General features: G+C 51.2%; 1 protein-coding gene across 5 annotated transcripts; it reads right to left on the bottom strand.

Annotated features, from left to right (window-relative positions):
* Positions 1–4098: 4098 nt before the first annotated feature.
* Fgfr4 (fibroblast growth factor receptor 4) lies at positions 4099–20746 on the bottom strand. Of its 5 annotated transcripts, none has more exons than XM_045153298.1 (18): positions 20611–20746; positions 17224–17358; positions 16378–16641; positions 16208–16288; positions 14922–15088; positions 12824–12947; positions 12135–12325; positions 11863–12001; positions 11304–11494; positions 11068–11213; positions 10864–10985; positions 6586–6696; positions 6295–6485; positions 5780–5902; positions 5594–5664; positions 5216–5353; positions 4850–4955; positions 4099–4772 (listed from the first exon to the last, which is right to left on the bottom strand). In XM_045153298.1, exons 2-18 carry the CDS (start codon positions 17303–17305, stop codon positions 4626–4628), a joined length of 2394 nt encoding a protein of 797 aa, XP_045009233.1. In that variant the 5' UTR covers positions 17306–17358; positions 20611–20746; the 3' UTR covers positions 4099–4625. The 5 variants fall into 5 exon arrangements, with proteins under 5 accessions (XP_045009233.1, XP_045009232.1, XP_045009234.1 ...); XM_045153297.1 differs by lacking the exon at positions 20611–20746 and adding an exon at positions 20104–20260; XM_045153299.1 differs by lacking the exon at positions 20611–20746 and adding an exon at positions 20108–20260.
* Between the last annotated feature and the right edge of the window lie 445 nt (positions 20747–21191).

Genomic DNA, 21191 nt, shown 5'->3' with positions numbered 1-21191 from the left:
CTACCTCTGCCTTCGAAGTGTGTGTGTGTGTGTGTGTGTGTGTGTGTGTGTGTGTCTGTGTGTGTGTGTATTTGTTTTGTTTTGTTTTTTGAGGTAGGGTATAACTCTGGCCCAGGCTGACCTGGAATTCACTATGTAGTCTCAGGGTGGCCTCGAACTCACGGCAATCCTCCTACTTCTGCCTCTCTAGTGCTGGGATTAAAGGTGTGCACCACCACTCCCAGCTTCCAAGTATATTTTTAATATTAAAAAAATATTTTTATTTATTTATTTGCAAGGGGGAGAGAGAGAGAGAGAGAGAGAGAGAGAGAGAGAGAGAGGGAGGTGGATATAGAGAGAATGGGTGTGCTAGGGCCTGTAGGCACTGCAAACAAGCTCCAGATACATGTGCCACGTAGTACATCTGGCTTTACATGGGTACTGGGGAATCAACCTGGGTCCTTTGGCTTTGCTGGCAAGCTCTTTAACTTCTAAGCCATCTCTCCAGCCCATGTTTTTAAATTTAAAAAAAAATTCTGTGTAAGCTCTGAAGGGTACCTAGGGTTTGGCCAGGTGAGAAGTGGGAGAAAAAGTGTCCCCCTAGAAGGAAAAGCTTGTGGGAAGGATGTGGCAGGGACTGGGATCAGAGGGTTTGGAGCCAAAGCACTAAGTAGAGGCTTGGATGGGTTTCAGCATTGTGACTGTCCATCCACATCTGGCTGACAGGCCTCCCTCCTTTGTGCCTTCCCAGAGCCTCAGGGTCCCAGGAAATGCTGGGCCACATGGGGTATAGTAATGAGCTTCTCAGGGAGACCGAGCACAAGGCCCAAGCACCAGCTCCCCCTCTTCATCCTCCTCATCTTCTCCTCCTCCTTCTTCTTGCTTCGCCACCTCTTCTTTTTCTTCTTCTTTTTTTTTCCCCCATGTGTCCTGGGCCAGTTCCTCTAGCCTCGGTGTTTTTCTCTGGGAAATGCTGAGCAGAACGCCTCTTGGAAGGGCTGCCCCGCGCAGGGAGTGAGATCACGGCTGCTCCGAGCAGCACCCTGCCCTGGAGCCTTTCCTTCCTAATCTCCGTGCAGTAACAGCTGTTGTTTACTCAGCACTCAAGGACGGTGTCATCATTCATTCCTGCATTACTGGCAGGGAAACAGAGGCCGGTCATGGCACTAACGCTTCCACCCTATGCGCAAGCTGACCCTTCTTCCCAGCTACCCATTGGCCTCCTGTTCCCCGGCCGGCTCTTGCTTAATCAGTGTAGTTTCTATCTATTCTAGTAGAGCCGTGACTGATGGCAGCAGCCTCTAAGTGGCCATCTGGATATAGGCCTGGGGCTTGTCACTGGCTTGGAAGTTGTTCAGACCTTAGGCAGATGGAGGGGACCAGGCCTCAGCTGCTGCCATGCTGCCCAAGGCAGGCTAGGGTGGCAGGAGAAATGGAGCAACACAGAGGAATTAGCAGCATCTGTCTCCTGCCATGGGACGTCAGGAATGTGGAACAGCCCCAGCAACTGTGCCTGCCAGGGACACTGGCAGGGAAGGGGCACAAGGTGGGCAACTTCATCCCTCTTGGCCTCCCAGAAATTACCAGGCAGCAGATGTCCCTGTCACTCTGAGCAACCTGGTTCTGGTCGCCAATATGCACTGGGCCGACTGGAAACCAAAGGTGTAGCTCAGCTCTTTTACCAGAACACTTTTTATTTTATTTTAGTCTAGTTTATTTATTAGAGAGAGAGAGAGAATGGGCATGCTAGGGCCACTAGCCACTGCAAACAAACTCAAGAAGCATGCGCCACCTTGTGCATCTGGCTTATATGGGTTCTGGGGAATCAAACGTAGGTCCTTAGGCTTCACAGGCAAGTGCCTTAACTGCTAAATTATCTCTCCAGCCCCATTCCTAGCTTTTTGTTTGTTTGTTTTATTTTTGTTTTTGGAGGTAGGGGCTCACTGTAGCCTAGGCTGACCTAGAATTCACTCTGTATTCTCAGGGTGGTTTGAACTCATAGCAATCCTCCTACCTCTGCCTCCTGAGTTCTGGGATTAAAGGCATATGCTACCACACCTGGCCACTCCTAGCTTTTTGACAAAATATTTTAATACAGAGAGCAAATGGGCCTCCACACACACCATTTGCCATTGCTATTGAACTCCAGATGGCTATACCACTTTGTGTATCTATCTGGCTTTACATGGGTACTGAGGAATTGAACCCAGGCCATCAGAATTTGCAAGCAAGTGCCTTTAACCACTGAGCCACCTCCCTAGCTTTTCTTCTTTTTTTTTTTTTTCGCCCCTTAGAGTCTTGCTATATGGCCCAGGCTGGTCTAAAACTCCCGAGCTTAAGGGCCCCTCTGCTTCAGCTTCCAGAGTAACTGAGACTAGAAGTGTGCAAGACTACACCAGGCACATCCCTTGTTTCACCATCATTAAATTTTTTTTTATTTATTTCTATTTATTTATTTGAGAATGACAAAGAGAGAAAAGAGGCAGAGAGACAGAGAGAATGGGCACTCCAGGGCCTCCAGCCACCGCAAATGAACTCCAGATGCATGTGCCACAGTGTGCATCTGCCTTATGTGGGTCCTGGGGAATCAAGCCTCAAACTGGAGTCCTTAGGCTTCACAGGCAGGCCAGTGCTTTTCTGCTAAGCCATCTCTCCAGCCCCAGTTTTACCATCATTAAAGGGAAAGTGTAGTCTCTAGCTGGTGAGGCTGTCGTGGGAGAAAGCAGTGGGTAGCTGGGCCTGACAAGGGGCTGAGGATAGAACAATGAATAATAAGGCATTTTTGCTGTTTGTGCTTTTTCTTTTTCTTTCTTTCTTTCTTTTTTCTTTTCTTTTTTGGTTATTCAAGGTAAGGTTTCACTCTAGCCCAGGCTGGCCTGGAATTCACTCTATATTACCAGGCTGGCTTTGAACTCATGGTAATCCTCCTGCCTCTACCTGCTGAATGCTGGGAATTAAGGTGTATGCACCACACTGGCCCCAGTCTTAAATTCATTCATTCATTCATTCATTCATTCTTTCTTTCTTTCTTTTTTTTTTTTTTTGTAGTAGGGTATCACTCTGGCCCAGGTTGACCTGGAACTCACTATGTAGTCTAAGGGTGGCCTCGAACCCACAGACATCCACCTATCTCTGCCTTCCGAGTGCTGGGATTAAAGGCCTGTGCCACCACAGTTGGCTTTCCATTCTTAAATTCTTGTATCAAAGCAGGGCATAGTAGCTGGGCATAGTGAATTCCAGGTCAGCCTGGGCCAGAGCGAGACCCTACCTCGAAAAACAAAAACAAAAATTCTTGTATCAAGTCCCTCAGACCCTAAATGTATTTTCAGCCACCACTGTCTGGGAACCCATGGATAGATTCGTTCCAGGCAGAGTCTATAAAGACTGTCCTGGTTGAGCAGTCCTATCCAGACCTAGGGCATCACCTCTGGCCTCCCGGCGGCCCACTCTGACATTCAGGAGGGGTGAGAAACAGCAGTAACTGCCACCAGTGAGTCCAGTAGGGTTCCAGGCTCAGCACTTTGGGAAGCTGATCTCTCTGAGAAGGAGTCTGGGAACAGGGCTGCGACAGCCTCCCAGTGGAGGACCATGCAGGCAGGGACAGCTGCAGCTCAGCCAGGCGGCAACCAGCTGCTGCCCGGGAGATTGGCCAGGGCAAGGTGGGGCAGGCTCAGCCCCCACAAGACCTGAGCCCGAGCCAGCAGATCGTGGGAGTAGGCAGTGACTGGGAGGCTGGGTTTCAGGTTTTCATGTTACGTTAACGGTCAGCTTGGTTAATGCTGAACAGATGGGGGAGGGGAAGAGCCAGGTCCCTTGGGGACAGCTGTAGAGCAAGCACGCACACATGCGCATGTGCAGAGGCTACCAGGGGGCCCACCCTATAGATGGTGCACTGCGGGCTCCTCTGCCCGTGAACGTTGGTTCACACGACGGCCTACACGAGATGGCGCGGGCAGGAAGGATGGAGAAACGCTAGAGAGCTCCTGGGTCTGCCTGGTGCAGCAGAGGTAGATGCTAACCCAAGGCTTGGCCCAGAGCCCAGGCAGAACTCCCAGTTTTGGGAGGACCCACCCATCCTATTCTCTGCCCTTCAGGGAAGACAGCAAGCGTACACAGAGGTTTATTTAAAAAAAATAATTTATAAAAGCAATTTAATCCTTTGTTCTCAGTAAGCTTTGAGTCTTTCCCGGGCACACCAGAGCTGTTACTCCTTCCACCAGGATGGTGAGAGAAGCAGTGTGAATACAGGGGTTGGGGAAGGTAAGGTTTAAGGGCATGGGGTCCTGGGGTTCAGAGGTCTCTAACTTCAGTTGTTTTGCGGAAGGAGGAGGGTTTAGGACAGCAGCTCTGCACCCCTTAAGATAATAACTGAATGCCAAGGCCATGGAGGTGGAGCCTTAATACTTAGCCCCGTTGAAGTAAGTCCATGGGCAAGGGTGGGGCTCGAGACTGGGGTTGAACTCTGCATTGGGAATTTAGGCCGGAGCATAAGCGTCAGGACCAAAAAATGGGCCCCTGCATAGCAGGACGAGGGATCTGGGACATCACACTCAGGTCAGGGGCCTGAAGCTGCCAAAATTAATTGCTATGTCAGGTTGCAGCTGTGCCAGGAAACCCAGGGCCACTGGCCTACCTGCCTACCCTGTTCATGTCTGCACGCCAGGGAAGGGGAAGGTGTTCGTCTCCAGTGGGAGAGGGTCATGGCTGAAAACGGAGTCGCTGGAGGAGCAGGTGCTGCTGGTGTCCCCACTGGAGGGTGAGTAGGGTCCAAAGGTCAGGCGAAGGTCAAGGTACTGTAAAGAACAGAGCTGGTCAGCTCCCAGCACCTGGGACACAGGCAGAGAGATTATGGGACAGAAGGAGGCCTTACCTCTTCAGAGACAGCCAGCAGGACCTTGTCAAGTGCCTCCACCAGCTGCTTGAAAGTTGGCCTCTGAGAGGGCGCTGCGTGCCAACACTCCCGCATCAGCCCGTACCTGGGAGAGGGTCAGAGTATAGCCTCAGGCCCGGGGCTAGGGGAGGACTGTGGGCTCACAGGGGTAGATCTCAGGAGCCTGGGAGGGGTTTGAGGAAGGTTCCGTGGGGCCATTCAGTGGAAGAGCACAGAAGTTAACTCCTAGCAGCAGGACAATAGGAAGAAGAAGGAGTGACAGCGAGGTTGTGCTACCCTCATGGGTTACACCTTGAGGTCAAGGTCAGGGCAGAGGATGAGGACTAGAAGACAGGGCAGCCTTACAGCTCTAGGGGGCAGTTTGGGGGTCGGTCCATCCGGTGCCCCTCCCGCAGCAGTGAGAATAGTTCTTCCACGGGGATGCCAGGATATGGGGAGCCCCCAAACGTGAAGATCTCCCAGAGCAGGATCCCAAATGACCATCTGGAGGCAGAACTGGGTCTCAGTATGGGCCAGCTTCTGTTTTTAGTCCTGCCTGGGCACTATGTGGGGCTACCACAGTCATGATCCACCCCTCGGGGTAGAGACTGTTTTTTTTTTTTTTCTTTTGGAAATTGAGTTCCACATAGGTCCCAGGCCTAATCAGAGGGCTCACTTGATTACAGAACTCCTAGAACCTTGTGACTCTGGCAGATATCCCAGAACCCAGCTTCCAGGACTCACACATCACTCTGGTGTGTGTACACACGGTCAAACAAGGCTTCAGGCGCCATCCACTTGACTGGCAAGCGGCCCTGGAGGAGGAAGATGGGGGTAGCGGTATTAAACCCCACAGGCTCTGGGTCTGCCACACAGCCCCAGCCCTTCCCAACTGCCATCCAGCTTTAGCCCCCCGCCCCCTTCCCTCACATTGCTGGTTTTCTTATAGTAGTCAATGTGGTGGACGCCGCGGGCCAGCCCGAAGTCAGCGATCTTCATCACATCATCCTCAGTCACCAGCACATTTCGAGCAGCCAGGTCCCGGTGGATGCACTGAGGACGGGGCACGGGGACAGCAAGGGAAGTGAGGTGTATTAGGACGCAGGGCTCGGAGCTGAGCACACCAGCTCACAGTAAGCTGGACTCATTCACTCATTTTACAAGTAAGGAATGTAAGGGAAGGCCAAAGCTTTCACTTTCAATCCCTTCCACCAGAAAAAGGAAACAGAAGCTTCATTTGCCTTGCCTTGCCTATGGGTTAAAGAGTAGGTAGGGAAGGTTCCAATGGGAACCGCATATTGTGTGAGCTGCATATTGATGGAAACAAGGCTTTATGTAAGACAGGCACATTCAGACAGAGCAATGAGAAAGGCAGAGAGGGAGAAGTTGAGGGTATTAATGCCCCCAGCATGAGATGGAGGAGTTAAGAGCTCTGTTGCCCACACCTTCCGAGACTCCAGATATTGCATGCCTCGGGCCACCTGGTAGGCACAGGAGACCAAGGCTGGGAAGGACAGTGGCCCGTCACTGCTCCATGGCCCGTCAGGGCTGAGGTCAGGGCCTGGGGGACGCCGGGCACGGAGGAACTCCCGCAGGTTTCCCTTGGCAGCGCACTCCACAATCACATACAGGGGCCCTACAGAGGGGGAGGCAGGGGCCGAGAGATGGGGAAGTTGCTGAGGCTATGCCTCTGCACCCCAACCATCCATCAGCCCCTGTCCGGGCTCCTGCCCCACCTTCCTGAGTGCAGACACCCAGCAGGTTGATGATGTTCTTGTGCCGCCCGATCAGCTTCATCACCTCCATCTCAGAGACCAGGTCTGCCAAATCCTTGTCAGAGGCATTATCTATAAGAGCAAGAGCTGGAGTGAGGAAGCCGCCCTCCAACTCCACGAGAGCGGTTGTGAGGCTGGGGCCAGGTCAAGAACAGGGCCAAGACTCGGGTGGGCACGGGGCTCAATCCCTGCTAGGCTATGTGGCCTAAAAAAAAATCTCTTGACATTTTTGAAATTTTATTTATTTATTTGGTTTTTGAGGCAGGGTCTCCCTCTAGCCCACGCTAACCTGGAATTCACTCTGTAGTTTCAGGGTGCTTCCAGTGCTGGGATTTAAGGTGTGTGCTACCATGCCCAGCTCTAATTTCAATTTTTTTTTTTTTTTGGTGGTTTTTGGGGTAGGGTTTCACCCTAGCCCAGGCTGACCTGGAATTCACTATGTAGTCTCAGGGTGGCCTTGAACTCACAATGATCCTCCTACCTCTGCCTCTCAAGTGCTGGGATTAAAGGCATGCACCACCATGCCCGGCTACTCATTTTCTTTCTTTCTCTCTTCCTTCCTTCTTTTCTTCCTTCCTTTATTTATTTGTTTATTTTTGTTTTTTGAGGTAGTGTCTCACTCTAGCTGGATACGTATATTTATATATACATACATATATTTATATTTTGTTTATTTGACAGAATATGGGTGTGCCAGGGCCTCTTGCCACTATAAACACACTTCAGATACATATGCCACATTGTGCATTTGGATTTTACATGGGTACTGGGGAATTGAACCTGGGTCAACAAGCGTTGCAAGCAAGCACCTTTATCTATTGACCCATCACCCTAGACCCCTTAACCTTTTTTTTTTTTTTTTCCCCTGAGATAGGGTCTCACTCTAACTTAGGCTGACCTGGAATTCACTATATAATCTCAGGGTGGCCTTGAACTCTCAGCGATCCTCCTATTTCTGCCTCCCAAGTGCTGAGATTACAGGTGTGTGCCACCATGTCCGGCCTTTAAAAATAGTTTTTACTTTTATTTATTTACTTGAGACAGAGATAGAGAGAAAGAGAGAGAGAGAGAGAGAGAATGGGCTTACATGGGACTTGGGGGAACTGAACTTAGGTCCCTTGGCTTTGAAGGCAAGTACCTTAAGTGCTAAGCCACCCCTCCAGCCCCCAGAGACCTATTTTTTTGGCAACTTTTTTTTTCATGGTAGGGTTTCACTCTAGCCCAGGCTGGCCTGGAATTCACTATGGAGTCTCAGGGTGGCCTCGAACTTACTGCGCTCCTCCTACCTCTGCCTCTCGAGTGTTGTGATTAAAGGCATGCCAGGGTCTCTAGCCACTGCAAATGAACTCCAGATGCATGTGCCCCTTGTGCATCTGACCTATGTGGGTCCTAGGGAATCGAACCTAGGTCCTTTGGCTTTGCAGGCAAATGCCTTAACCACTAAGCCATCTCTCCAGCCCTATCCCCTTAACTTTTTGTTTTTTGTTTTTTTTTTTTGGTTTTTCGAGGTAGGGTCTCACTCTGGTCCAGGCTGACCTGGAGTTAACTCTGTCATCTCAGGGTGGCCTTGAACTCATGGCAATCCTCCTACCTCTGCCTCCCGAGTGCTGGGATTAAAGGCATGCGCCACCACGCCCGGCTATCCCCTTAACTTTTTAAACCTCAGGCTTGTCTTGTATAAAGGTGGATCACACACTCCCCCCCCCCCAAAGTTAGCAAAGATATAACTTTAAGGATTTCAAAGAGGCAGGCCTTCCTATGAGCAAGTCCAGGAAATGGAAGAGGGGCAAGAACTCTGAACAGGAAGGAAGGACTGTCTCTGGAGGGGTTGGCACTAGTCCCTGGAGTTTGGGGAGTGAAGTATAATAGCTCTTCTGGGCAGGAAACAGATTGGTGCCATGCCTGAGGTCAGTCTGATCAGGCCCTGCTACCAACCTGGCCTGGGAATTCAGGGAGCTACTGTCAGGATGAATAGGAGAATGTGGGCAGGAGGTTATTTTGGCTTCTCGTGAGAAGCCCTGGAGCTGGGTTCCCAGGGCTGACCTGCAGCCTCGGGACAATGCCATGACTCAGCCACACACCATATCCTAAAACATATTTCTCAATCTCTGCCTTCCAGAAAGTGTCAGATGGCCCCAGCTGTGCAAAGCAGAGGGAAGGAGGGACAGAGCAGAGCCGCGGCAGTGGATGGAGCCATTCTTGCAGAGGGCACAGGGGACAGCAGCAAGTGGTAAGGGCATCCCAATGGGCAGAGCCAAGTGTATCTTGCAGAACACCTTGGGATGGCTGCTGGAGGTCTAGAACTTTCGTTCTTGTCTTGGTACTGAGGAACATACCTGGGGCTGTATGCCTGCTGTAGAAGCACTCTAACACCAGCCCAGCCTGACCTGGAGTTCACTATGAAGTCTCAGGGTGACCTCAAACTCAGAGCTATCTTCCTACCTCTGTCTCCTGAGTGCTGGGACTGAAGGTGTGCACAACCACGCCTGGCTCTTTTTTATTTTTTGGTTTTTCAAGGTAGGGTCTCACTCTAGCCCAGGATTACCTGGAATTCACTATGTAGTTTTAGGATGGCCTCAAACTCACAGCAATTGTCCTACTTTTGCCTCCCCATTGCTGGGATTAAAGGTGCGTGCCACCACACCCGGCTCTTTTTAAATTTTGACAGGGTCTCACTCAGTTGCTCATGATGGCCTAGAATTCATTCTGTTGCCTGGGAGGCCTTGAACTTGTGATCTTCTTTCACCAGCATTCCAGGTATATGAGATTATAGGGCTATGCCAGTAAGCCTAGCTTGAGTCTGGGACTTCTCAGCAGAGAACTGCTCTATGGCTAGGGGCCAGACCTAAGAATGGTGGGGGAGGGAATGTGCTGAGAGTAGGTAACTTATTGTGAACTGTGGGGATGAAGCAGAAGACCTGTGACGATGGAAAGGAGATGTGTGGCTAGAACTAAAAGGGGGATATCAAGCACCAGTCACCCCAAATCCTCTTAGACATCATCACCCAGTGATTAAGTTTTGTTGAGGGCTGGGGTTATAGCTCAGTCATTAAAGGTGTTTGCTTGCACAGCCTGACAGCCTGGGTTGGATTCTCCAGCACCCAGGTAAAGCCATATGCACATGTGTGATGCATGCATCTGGAGTTCATTTGCAGCAGCAAGAGCACCTGGAACACCCATTCTCTCTCATTCATACATAGATAGATAGATAGATAGATAGATAGATAGATAGATAGATAGATAAAAAGATTTATTGAGCCCTATGCACAGGACATATCCTACAAACCTTAGCCTATGGATTATTATTATTATTTTGGTTTTTGGAGGTAGGTTTTCACTCTAGCTCTGGCTAACTTGGAATTTACTATGTAGTCTAAGGCTGGCCTCAAACACACCATGATCCTCCTACCTCCGCCTCCTAAATGCTGGGATTATAGGCATGTGCCACTACACCCAACTGGATCATTACTACTACTACTATTATTATTATTATTGTTTTTCGAGGTAGGATTTCACTCTAATCCAGGCTGACCTGGAATTCACTATGTAGTCTCAGGGTGGCCTCGAACTCATGGTGATCCTCCTACCTCTGCCCCCCACGAGTGCTGGGATTAAAGGTGTGGGCCACCATGCCCAGCTTGGATCATTATTTTTATTTATTTATTTATTTTTTGATTTTTCAAGGTAGGGTCTCACTCTAGCTCAGGCTGACCTAGAATTCACTATGTAGTCTCATGAGAGCCTCAATCTCACAGCGATCCTCCTAGCTCTCTCTGCCTCCTGAGTGCTGGGATTAAAGAGGCATGAGCCACCACACCCAGCTCTAATTTTTTATTTATTTTTATTATTTATTTATTTTTGTTTTTCAAGGTAGGACTTCACTGTAGCCCAAACTGACCTGTAAAATTCACTATGAAGTCTCAGGGTGGCCTTGAACTCATAGTGAACCTCCTACCTCTGCCTCCTGAGTGCTGGGATTAAAGGTGTGTGCCACCATGCCCCCTATTTTTATTTTTTTATAATTTTCTCTTTTTAAGGTAGGGTCTTGCTCTAAACCAGGCTGACCTGGAATTTACTCTGTAGTCCCCTGGATCATTACTTTTCACCTCATGTAAAGGGTCAAAAGTCACTTGCCAAGGCCCAGCAGCAGATTTGAAGCTCAGGCCCAAAAGCAGAACCCTGCAACACTGTGCCCCTTCTGTTGGCCCCAGTACCCCCTGCCTCGGTTGCCACTCTTACCTTTCAACATTTTCACAGCCACCGTGCTAGTTTGGTCAGGCTGGGAGGGGTCCATGCCGAAGGCTTCTGCTCGAACCACCTGCCCAAAGCATCCCTCACCTAGGGGCTTCCCGAGCACCAACCTGGAGACCAAGAAAGCCCGTGCCTCAGATATGTGGGCACCATTCCCACGCTGGTATTCCCACCTCGCTCTGCTTGGTGTACCTGTCTCGGGGGAACTCCCACAGCGGGTCAAGCGGCAGATCTAGATTCACGAGGCCAGCAAGCAGTGGGGGGCCACTGGAGGACAGCCGGACGCCTCGCACCAGGGAGGAGCTAGACTTGCCAGAAGAGCCCGACTCCAGCGAGAACTGCAAAGTGAGAGACAGGAGGCTTGACCCTGCCTGCTGGGACAGGGGAACCTTATGGGGACAGAGTTGGGGAACAGGCACGGTACCTACCTGTCGGGCCAAAGGGAAACGGGACAACTTTTGCACAGGGACGGGCTGGCGGGGGTGGCGGCCATGGATGGCTTGCCGGTGATACAGCCCAGCCAGCAGCAGGAGTACGGCCAAAGCCAGCGAGCCGGACACATACAGAATGATGTCTGTGTATCTGGCTTCCGATGCTGCCGTCCATATAAGGTCTTCCTCTGCCCTCGCACAGGAACACACACAGACAGCGAAACGGGCCAGTCAGTGGTCAGAATGGCCATTCCCTACCCCCCGCACCTTACAGCCTCAGGGCTGCCATCATATTCAGGCACACAAACTGAAAAAGCTGCAGTTACACACAGTCCCATATCCCCAAGGGTCACAGGGGCAGTGACAGACAAAATCAAACATGTCCCTGCCGGACTCAGTGGCATTGCATTTATCTAGCCCTCATGACGCCCCAGCATCACAAGCGAACAAGCCCTCTACCCCATGGCCCGATCTCACAGGCCAAGGAGACTGCCCACCCCACAGGCCTTAGCCCACGCTGGGTCACAGGTAAGTCCCAGGCATCTTAGGGGCTCACCTGGAAGTACTGTGAGCCAGGCCGACTGGTAGGAGAGGCCAATGGAGTTGCCTGCCAGGCAAGTATACTCGCCCGCATCCTCTGCTGACACATTCCGCAGGTACAAGACCTCCACTTCGGAGCTATTGATGTCTGCTGTCTGAAGCAGGGAACACACTGGGGTGACTGCAAAGATCTGGGGCCATAGTGTACTTAGGAGGGTGGCTGGCTGGGGACCTCCTCACCCCAGTGGGAGAAGGGCAGGGCCCAGGCACTACCAGCAGGAAATGCACCTTCAGGACTTGGACATAGGGGAAGCCGTCCGCACCGAAGCTGCTGCCATTGATGACGATGTGCTTCAGCCATTGGATGTGGGGCTGGGCATCGCTGTACACCTTGCATAGCAACTCCACATCGCTGCCCACCACAGCTGTGGTGTTGGCTGGGAGCCCCGCCTGCAGGATGGGCCGGTGCGGGGACCGCTCTGGGGGCCAGGCCAAGCCGTCAACCCTGACCAGTGGTACCCATAAAATCACCCAGTTTATCTGTCCCCAGCTATCCCACAGTTCAAGGGAGGGACCTTTTAGTCATACACCTTTGACCCTGTCCATTTCTTACTTAAGCCGCTTAAACTTTCTGTGGTTCCCCATTGCCTTTGAGCACGGGACAGCTTCTCAGACCAACATTCTACAGCCTGACTCCCCACATAAATGCTGCACCCCAGGCATACACCTACCTATACATGTACTACACTCTTCATACTTAGGGTCTTAACTCAGCCTGGCAGCCCTTCTCACTTTTCCACTAGGCGGGTCCCTGCTCCTCCAGGCTACATAACCCCAGTGCTTCCTTCAGACCCAGCTGGTTGCTTAGACTTGTCTGACACTGAATTCATCTTGCCTGCAAAACTGGGTCTTCTGAGGGCAGGACTATGCCCATCAGAGCCAGCCCCTGCATCCTGCCTCCCCCGCCATGCACTCACCCAGCACATCCAGCAGATAGCTGTAGCGAATGCTGCCCAGAGAGTTTTCCACAAGGCATGTGTATGTGCCACGGTCTGAGGGCACCACACTCTCCATCACCAGGCTCCAGTGCTGGTGGCGCAGCTGGGGGCAGAGGAAGTGTCTATTAGGAGGAGCCCAGATCCTACCTACAGGGTTCTTTTCAAACTCCCTAGGCCCCAAGGGGGTCAGGTCAAGGCCAGGGACTTTGGGACAAAGAAAAAGGCTCCAAAAAGTGTCTGAGCTTGGGTTTGGGTGGTTTTTTAAAAATTATTTTATTTTTATTTATTTGACAGAGGGAAAGAAAGAGAGAGAGGGAGAGAATGGGCATGCCAGGGCCTCCAGCCACTGCAAATGAACTCCAAACGCATGAGCCTCCTTGTGCATCTGGCTAACATGGGTCCTGGGGAATTGAACCTGGGTCCTTTGGATTTCCAGACAAGTTCCTTAATTGCTAATCTCTCCAGACCAGTTTGGGTGTTTATATATAAACATTTTCTGTTTATTTATTTGTGAGCAGATGAGTAGAGAAAGAGTGTGATAGAGGAACAGAAAGTCAGAGAGAATATGGGTATGTTAGGGCCTCTTGCTGTTATAAATGAACTCCAGATACATGTACCTTTCTGTGTATCTGGCTTTACATGGGTACTGGGGAATTGAACCCAGACCTATAGTAGGTTTTGTAAGAAAGTGCCTTTAACTTCTGAGCCAGCCCCCTAGCTCTAGCCCAGGCTGACCTGGAATTCACTATGTAATCTCAGGATGGCCTTGAACTCATGGCTATCTTCTTACCTTTGCTTCCCAAGTGGGAGTTCTGGGATTAAAGGCATGTGCCACCATGTCTGGCTTTTTTTCTCTTTTTGTTTTTTTTTTTTTCAAGGTAGGGTCTCACTCTAGCCCAGGATGACCTGGAATTCACTATGTAGTTTCAGGGTGGCCTTAAACTCATGGCAATTCTCCTATCTCTGCCTCCCAAATGCTGGGATTAAAGGCGTGTGCCACCATACAGGACTTTGAGTGTTTTGGGTTGTAGCTCTCCCTCTGCCTAGCATGCCACCTTGTGCCAATCTTCACCCGCTTTGAGTTTCAGGTTCCTCTTTACATCATGGGTCTGAGACTGTAGGTCTCATCTTCACAGTGAGATGCTGAAGCCTAATGATATCTATTGTTCAATGACTCTTCCCAGGAGGCAGGAGTTTAAGACCACCCTGAGCTATACATATACAGATATACAGCAAGACCTTGTCTCAAAAACATCATCAGGATTAAAGAAAATATAACAGTTTTAAACAATAACAACAAAAAAAACCATCATTAGGAACCGGATATGGTGGTGCACACCTTTAATCCCAGCACTTGGAAGGCAGAGGTAGGAGGATCGCCATGACTTCGAGGTCACCTTGAGACTACAGAGTGAATTCCAGGTCAGCCTGGGCTGGAGTGAGACCCTACCTTGAAAAAAAAAAATCTAGGTGTGGTGGTACATGCCTTTAATACCAGCACTCAGAAGGCAGAGTGGTAGGAGGAGGATCCCCATGAGTTCAAAGCCACCCTGAGACTACAAGCAGGTTAGCCTGGGCTAGAGTGAAACCCCACCTCAAAAAAACCCACACAGGGCTAGAGGGATGGCTTAGCAGTTGCTTGCCTGCAAAGCCGAAGGACCCAGTTTCAATTCCCCAGGACCCACGTTAGCCAGATGCACAAGGGGGCGCACATGTCTAGAGTTTGTTTGCAGTGGCTGGAGGCCCTGGTGTGCCCATTCTCTCTCTTTCTCTCATTCTCTTTCTCTGTCAAATAATTAAATAAATAAAAATAAAATATTTTTAAAAACCCACACACATACAAAATTATCATCATCAAAAACAAAACCCCAGCAGAAACAAAGAAGTTGCTAAGGCTGAGAGGTTAAATCACTTGCCAGAGAGTGGTAGATTGGGAACTTAAGCCAGAGCTGCCCAAATCCACAGTCTAGGCCCTCTGGGGCCCTATAATTACCTTCATCGTGTATTTATCTACATGTGAGGAGATGTATGGGAAAATAAAAATGGGGAGGAGGTGGTTTTGGAAACTAAGACTCACCCGAATGCCTCCAATGCGATTCTCCCCATGGAAGATCTGTCCATCCTTGAGCCAGTGGATAGTGGGCATAGGGTTGCCTGCAGCTGGGCAGCGGAACTTGACAGTGTTCCCAGCAGGCACTGCGTGCAGCTTTTTCTCCATGCGCTGGGGATGTGTCCAGTAGGGTGCTGAAGGAGTAATTAGTACCCCTAAGGTAACCCCAGCTTTTATACAGGTTTCTTCTCAATAACCAGATTGCTGGTAGGGGAGGCTGGGGAGATGGCTCAACTATTAAAGGCACTTGCTTGCAAAGCCTTCCAGCTAGGTTCAATTCCTTAGCACCTATGTAAATCTGGACACAAATTGGTGCATGTGTCTGGAGTTCATTTGCAGCAGCAAGAGACATTGATGTACACCCCCCCCCACCAACACACATGATAGTAAATAAATAAAATTAAAAAACAAAACCAAAGCTGGGTGTGGTGGTGGTGCACGCCTTTAATCCCAGCACTAGGGAGGCAGAGGTAGGAGGATCGCCGTGAGTTCAAGGCCACCCTGAGACTAGAGTTAATTCCAGGTCAGCCTGGCCAGAGTGAGACCCTACCTCGAAAAACAACAACAACAACAACAACAACAAAACAGAGCAGGGAGTGGTAGTGCAAAAAACCAACAACAACAACAAAAAAAACAAGAGCAGGGAGTCGTAGTGCACGTTTTTAATCCCAGAATTTGGGAGGCAGAGGTAGGAGGATTGTCCTGAGTTCAAGGCTACCCTGAGACTACATAGTGAACTCCAAATCAGCCTGAGCTATGGCAAGACTCTACCTTGAAAAAACAAAACAAAACAACAACAACAAAAGTAGGCATGGTGGTGCACGCCTTTAATCCCAGCACTCAAGAGGCAGAAGTAGGAGGGTTGCTGTGAGTTTGAGGTCACCCTGATACTACATAGTGAATTCCAGGTCAGCCTGGGCCAGAGTGAGACCCTCCCATAGAAAAACAAAAACCAAAACCAAAACCAAAAAAAGGGCTAGCAAGATGGCTTATCAGTTAAGGCGCTTGCCTGCAAAGCCAAAGGACCCAGGTTTGATTCCCTAAGACCCACATAAGCCAGATGGACAAGGTGGCACTTGGATTTCATTTGTAGCAGCTGGAGGTCCTGGCACACCCATATTCTCTCTCTCTCTCTCAAATAAATAAATAAATTTAAAATATTATTAAAAAATACTGCCCCCCCCCGCAAAAAAAAAAAAAAAAGAATAGCTGGGCAGTGGGGACATGTGTACTTAACAAGTCATAATACTGACCTTGCTGGGGATAAACCTGCTCAGCTGAGGAGACTCTGAGGGTTTTGGGGTCCTCATCATCATTGAGAGAGGTCAAGGAGTCTAGTCAGAGACAGAGTGAAGCAAGGTCGGTCCACAAGGGACAGGCCTCGCTCCCAAGCACCCCCTAACCCTTTACCACACTCTCTTACCATCCAAAACCAAGGTAAGATTGTATAAGATAGTCATGGAGCCACGGGCTAGGCAGAAGTAGTGGCCAGCATCCTCAGGCAGGAAGCTGGCAATCTCCAGGCGGCCCCTCCAGCCCCGTACCCGGCCGGCGGGTGCCAGGCGACTGCCATCCTTGTACCAGTGGCCACCACGCTCGGCCCGCCCACAGCACAGCCACACAGGCTGCCCAAGGGCCACGGTCAGCTTCTGTGCTTGTTGCTCCAGGGTGGGGGGTAGGCAGGGCTCTGAGGGCAGAGGGAGAAGTCAGTGAGTCCCACAGCTCCATCTGAGGCAGCCTCTGGCATGTGGAGAACATGTTACACCCATCCAGCGACACATGCGCGCACACGCGCACACACACACACGCACACACACACACAGATACTACACACAAGGCAAATGCCATATACATGCATACACATTACTTGGCACACATGCTAGACATGCTAATGGCCACGACACACACACAAGGCACATGCTTTACAAGCCTTATATAAGACACATACCACACATCTAGGGTACATACCACACATGCTGCCTAGGCCTCCCAAACTATAGAACACATCACACACACATACAGATACACACACACACAGCCAAGGGGCTCACCACCAGCTCTGCAGCCCAGACTGGGCCCTGTGCACTGCAAAGCCAGTCCTCTTGTGTAGATACAGAGATAGGTGGGTGCTTGCTGGGAGCTGGACAGTGACTCTCAATGCTTGAGCATTGTCCTGTTGCCACCTTCTTGGGGCCAGGACCAGGATCCTCTCCAGCTACCCCTTCCTGGTACCCACCCATGCCACCATCTCCCGCTTTGGAGGCCATACCCAGCTCCATTTCCTCAGAGGCCTCAAGGGACAAGGTTGGTGCCCCCAGAAGGATGCTCAACAGGGCCAACAGCAGCTGCATTTCCTTCTAGCTGCTCTCAAGGACCCAGGCTGGACTTCCCACTGACCACCTTCCTGAAACAGGGAGGGAAAAGAGCTCCTGCTACATGCGCCCCTTTGCCATTCCGTTCTTTTTCAGACAAGGACACCAAGACAGGAAACAGGCAGCAGTCTCATCCAAGCCCCCAGCGGGGCAGTAGCAGAGCAGAGACTGGAACCAGCTTGTTGCTGCCAGAGCCCGAAGGCTCCCCATAGAAGGTTCTGCAGGGGGGCTGGGCTGGGCTTCCTGCTTGCCTTGGGCCCTATTGATCCCTGGCATGAGTTCACAGAAAGAGCAGTTTTGAGATTCTTTCCTTGAAGGGAAGCAGAGACGGAGACATATCTTTTGCTCACTCTCAGCACACATCATTTATTTTTTTTTTTTTTGATGAATAAATGAATGCATTGCTGAAGAGCTAAAAAAATATGTGAAATATAATACAAGGCCAAACTTCAGCATCTGGATGCTATCGAATCAGACCCCACTCCTTTGGCTTTGCTGACATCTCCCCATTCAGCTTCGGATCCCTCTAGTGGCTGGGTGCTGCCGTCAAGGAGGACTTGCTTTTTGTGCTCTTATCATCCCTTCTTAGACAATGTAGGATTTTGTTCAGTTGCTTTCTCTCTCTCTTTTAGTTCCCAGAGTTTGAGAATCAAACCCAGGATCTGCATGCTAGGCAAACGTTCTGCCTCTGAGCTCCATCTCTAGCTGGTTTTGTAAATAATATAGATTCTAGGGACCAGCTAGTGACTTACTGTCTTGCAAGCAAGCTCCTTTAAGCATTGAGCCACCTCTCCAGCCCTACCTGTACTAACTTGCAGGTCCCTGTCTCTTGCTTTCTGGCCATTATCCTCAGTGGATTATTCTGAGGATAAAAGAAACAATGCATGTAAGGAGAGGGCACATAAAATGTTGGAGAAATGTTTTCCCCAGGCCGGGCATGGTGGCTCACACCTTTAATCCCAGCACTCCAGAGGCAGGGGTAGGAGGATCACTGTGAGTTCAAGGCCAGCCTGGGACTACAGAGTGAGTTCCAGGTCAGCTTGGGCTACAGTAAGAACCTACCTGAGGGGGGGAAAAAAAAAATGTTCCCCTTATCCCTATGTCTGTTCACCTGGCTCACCTGGGTCTGCCCTTGGCCAGATGTTCTCTGTTTCTGGAATTATGACATCTGCTAGCCCTCTTCCAAATGCTAAGGAGATCTCTTTCTCAAAAAGAATACTCAGAACTGAGCCTCCTCAGCTTGGGCAGAGGATGTGTGTGACCAAGGACCTGGTTGTTACTTAGCTGTGTTACTCAGCACAAATGTCTCTGAATTCATTATTTTTCTTCAGGGTCTTGCTCATGTTAACATGGTAACTGCTCTACCACTGAGCTGCACACTCAACCCCATAGCATGATCTTTTGTTGTTCTTTTGGTGTTTTGAGATAGGGTCTTGCTGTAGCCCAGGCTGGATTTTTTGTTTGTTTGTTTGTTTGTTTTTTGAGGTAGGATCTCTCTCTAGCTCAGGATGACCTGGACTTCACTGTGTAGTCTCAGGGTGGCCTTGAACTATGGTGATTCTACTACCTCTGCCTCCCCAGGGCTGGGATTAAAGGTGTGCGCCACCACGTCAGGCTTTTATTTTGTTTTTTTTCAACATGAAACACTTCGCTAATGTGAGTACTCTAACTGGGGCTATGTAATCTTCTCTGGACTGGTCTAATTTAGGTAAATGTGCCGCTGAGGTGAGCAAAGAGTGTGATTCTTAAAAGATGCATTTTAACCCAGCACTCGAGAGGCAGAGGTAGGAGGATTGCCATGAGTTCAAGGCCATCCTGAGATGACAGAGTTAATTCCAGGTCAGCCTGGACCAGAGTGAGACCCTACCGTGGAAAAAAAAAAAAAAAAAAGATGCATTTTAAGCCGGGTGTAGTGGTGCATGCCTTTAATCCCAACATTTGGAAGGCAGAGGTACAGGGGGATCACCATGAATTCAAGGCCACCCTGAGACTACATACTTAAAATTCAGGTCAACCTGAGCTAGAATGAGACCCTACCTCAAAACAAAACAAAAAGATGCATTTTACATATTGCCAAGCTGGGAACCCTGCCCAGGAAGCTCATTCTACCCTCTTTGAGCCTACCGCTCCTTAACCTGTGCAGGTCAGTCATCTCTTGCTTGAGGCCCTTTCAAACGTTCTTCCTGGGCCCCGCAGCTTCCCTACAACAGCGTTTTTTAATTAAATTAATTTCTTTTTATCTTGTATGTCGGTATGAGTCTCACTAAAGTTGACCAGGCATGCTAGCTTTAAACTCACGCCGTAGTCCAAGCAGGCCTTGGATTTGCAATCCTCCTGCCTCAGCCTCGTGGGGCAGCTGGGACTATAGGATTGCAAGGCTGGGTCCAACTTCTCTGGGCTCCTTTTCGGCCCCATGCCAACCTTTTCCCTCCCACTGACTGTCCCTTTAGCCCTTAATAAGAGTGAAAAGTGGATCCGTTTGCTGTCTTGCCTGTGTCTCCGTGCCCCTCACTCCCCTTTCTCCGATTGGCTCAGGTACCAAGTCTCAGACTCGCCCTCCCTGGCCCGCGGCAATTCGGTTGGCCCCTCTGTCAAAGTCTCTTACCACCGCACTCTGCTAAACTGGGAACTCAGCTCTCCCATCCGGCTGGGATTGGGATGGAGGGGCTCCGGGTGGATGTTTCATTCCCATCCTTAGGCTTCCCTGAGCTCACAACCAGTAGGATCGCTGCGACTGGTCCCTGACACCCCTCTCCACCCCCATCCCCCCGCAACACCTGCATTTCGTGGCTCCGATCCGGTCACCAGACAGTGCTGGGTCCTCCTCCAGCCTGGAGGGCTCTGGGCAGGGGACCGCACCTTCTTGGAGCGTGCATCAGTTTTCCCCCCCCGAGACGTGCGCGCTCCCGGCCGACCTCCCCCACCTCCCACGGCCTGGTCACCGTCGGCGGGTCGCCGGCGAGGAGCCCGCCCGCCCCGTGCAGACTGCCGGGCCGCCCCCGCCCCCCCCGGTGGGCAATCAGTAACCAGCAGCACGGCCAGGGTGCTCTTTGAACGGAGGGGGACAAAAGGCCCTGTGTGCGCTGCAGGTTACTGATTTACCGTCCCCTCCACCCATCCCCTCCCGCCCCGCGGGCGCCTGGGTCTCGGGTGCTGGAGGAGGTTGGGGTTGCGGGGTGGAGGGGGGTGGGGGCTCTCGGGAAGCGCGCCCCCTGGCGGCGGGGATGGCTCTCGGGGTCCCCCGCGTCACCTCACCGACGGCGTGGCTCGGATCGCCCGCTCACCTGGGCTCCCCCGACGTCCCGTTCCCGGCGCCCGCCGGCCACAAGTCCCGGCGTCCGACGGGGCTGGCACACTTCCCCGCTGGCTCCTCCGCTCGCACGGAGCCCGAGGGAGAGCCAGGAATGTACCCGCCACCGCGGCGGGGCCCGGGCTGCCCAGCTCCTGCCCCGCCCACGCCCACCCCCACCCCCACCCCCAGCCCCGTCCGGCTCCGCCCCGCTTGGACCAGTTCTGTCCTGAGAGGCGGGGTCCAGGAACCGAGGGCAGGGTCGTCCGATCTTGGGAACGAGCTCGGTCTCCTACGCACTCCCTCGGATTCGGGGGGCTACACACACACACACACACACACACACACACACACACACGCACGCACGCACGCTCGCACACACCCACCCAAGGCGCCTGGCCCAGCTTCCAAGTTCTAGTGCGCTTCCTGCTCCAACCCTCGTTCTTCATCATTTAGGGAGTGTGACCTAGGACTGGCCAGACTCCTCCTCAGTCTTTCTGTGCCATCACTGTGCAGCAGATAGAATTCCCGCCCCCCCCCACCCCAATTATTCCGAGTAACCTCGGAGGATGATTA

This window comes from Jaculus jaculus, chromosome 6, assembly GCF_020740685.1.
Source record: "Jaculus jaculus isolate mJacJac1 chromosome 6, mJacJac1.mat.Y.cur, whole genome shotgun sequence".
In the NCBI taxonomy this organism is placed as follows: domain Eukaryota; kingdom Metazoa; phylum Chordata; class Mammalia; order Rodentia; family Dipodidae; genus Jaculus; species Jaculus jaculus.
Note: the sequence above shows the minus strand (reverse complement) of the source record. Positions and strands in the feature narration are given on the sequence as shown.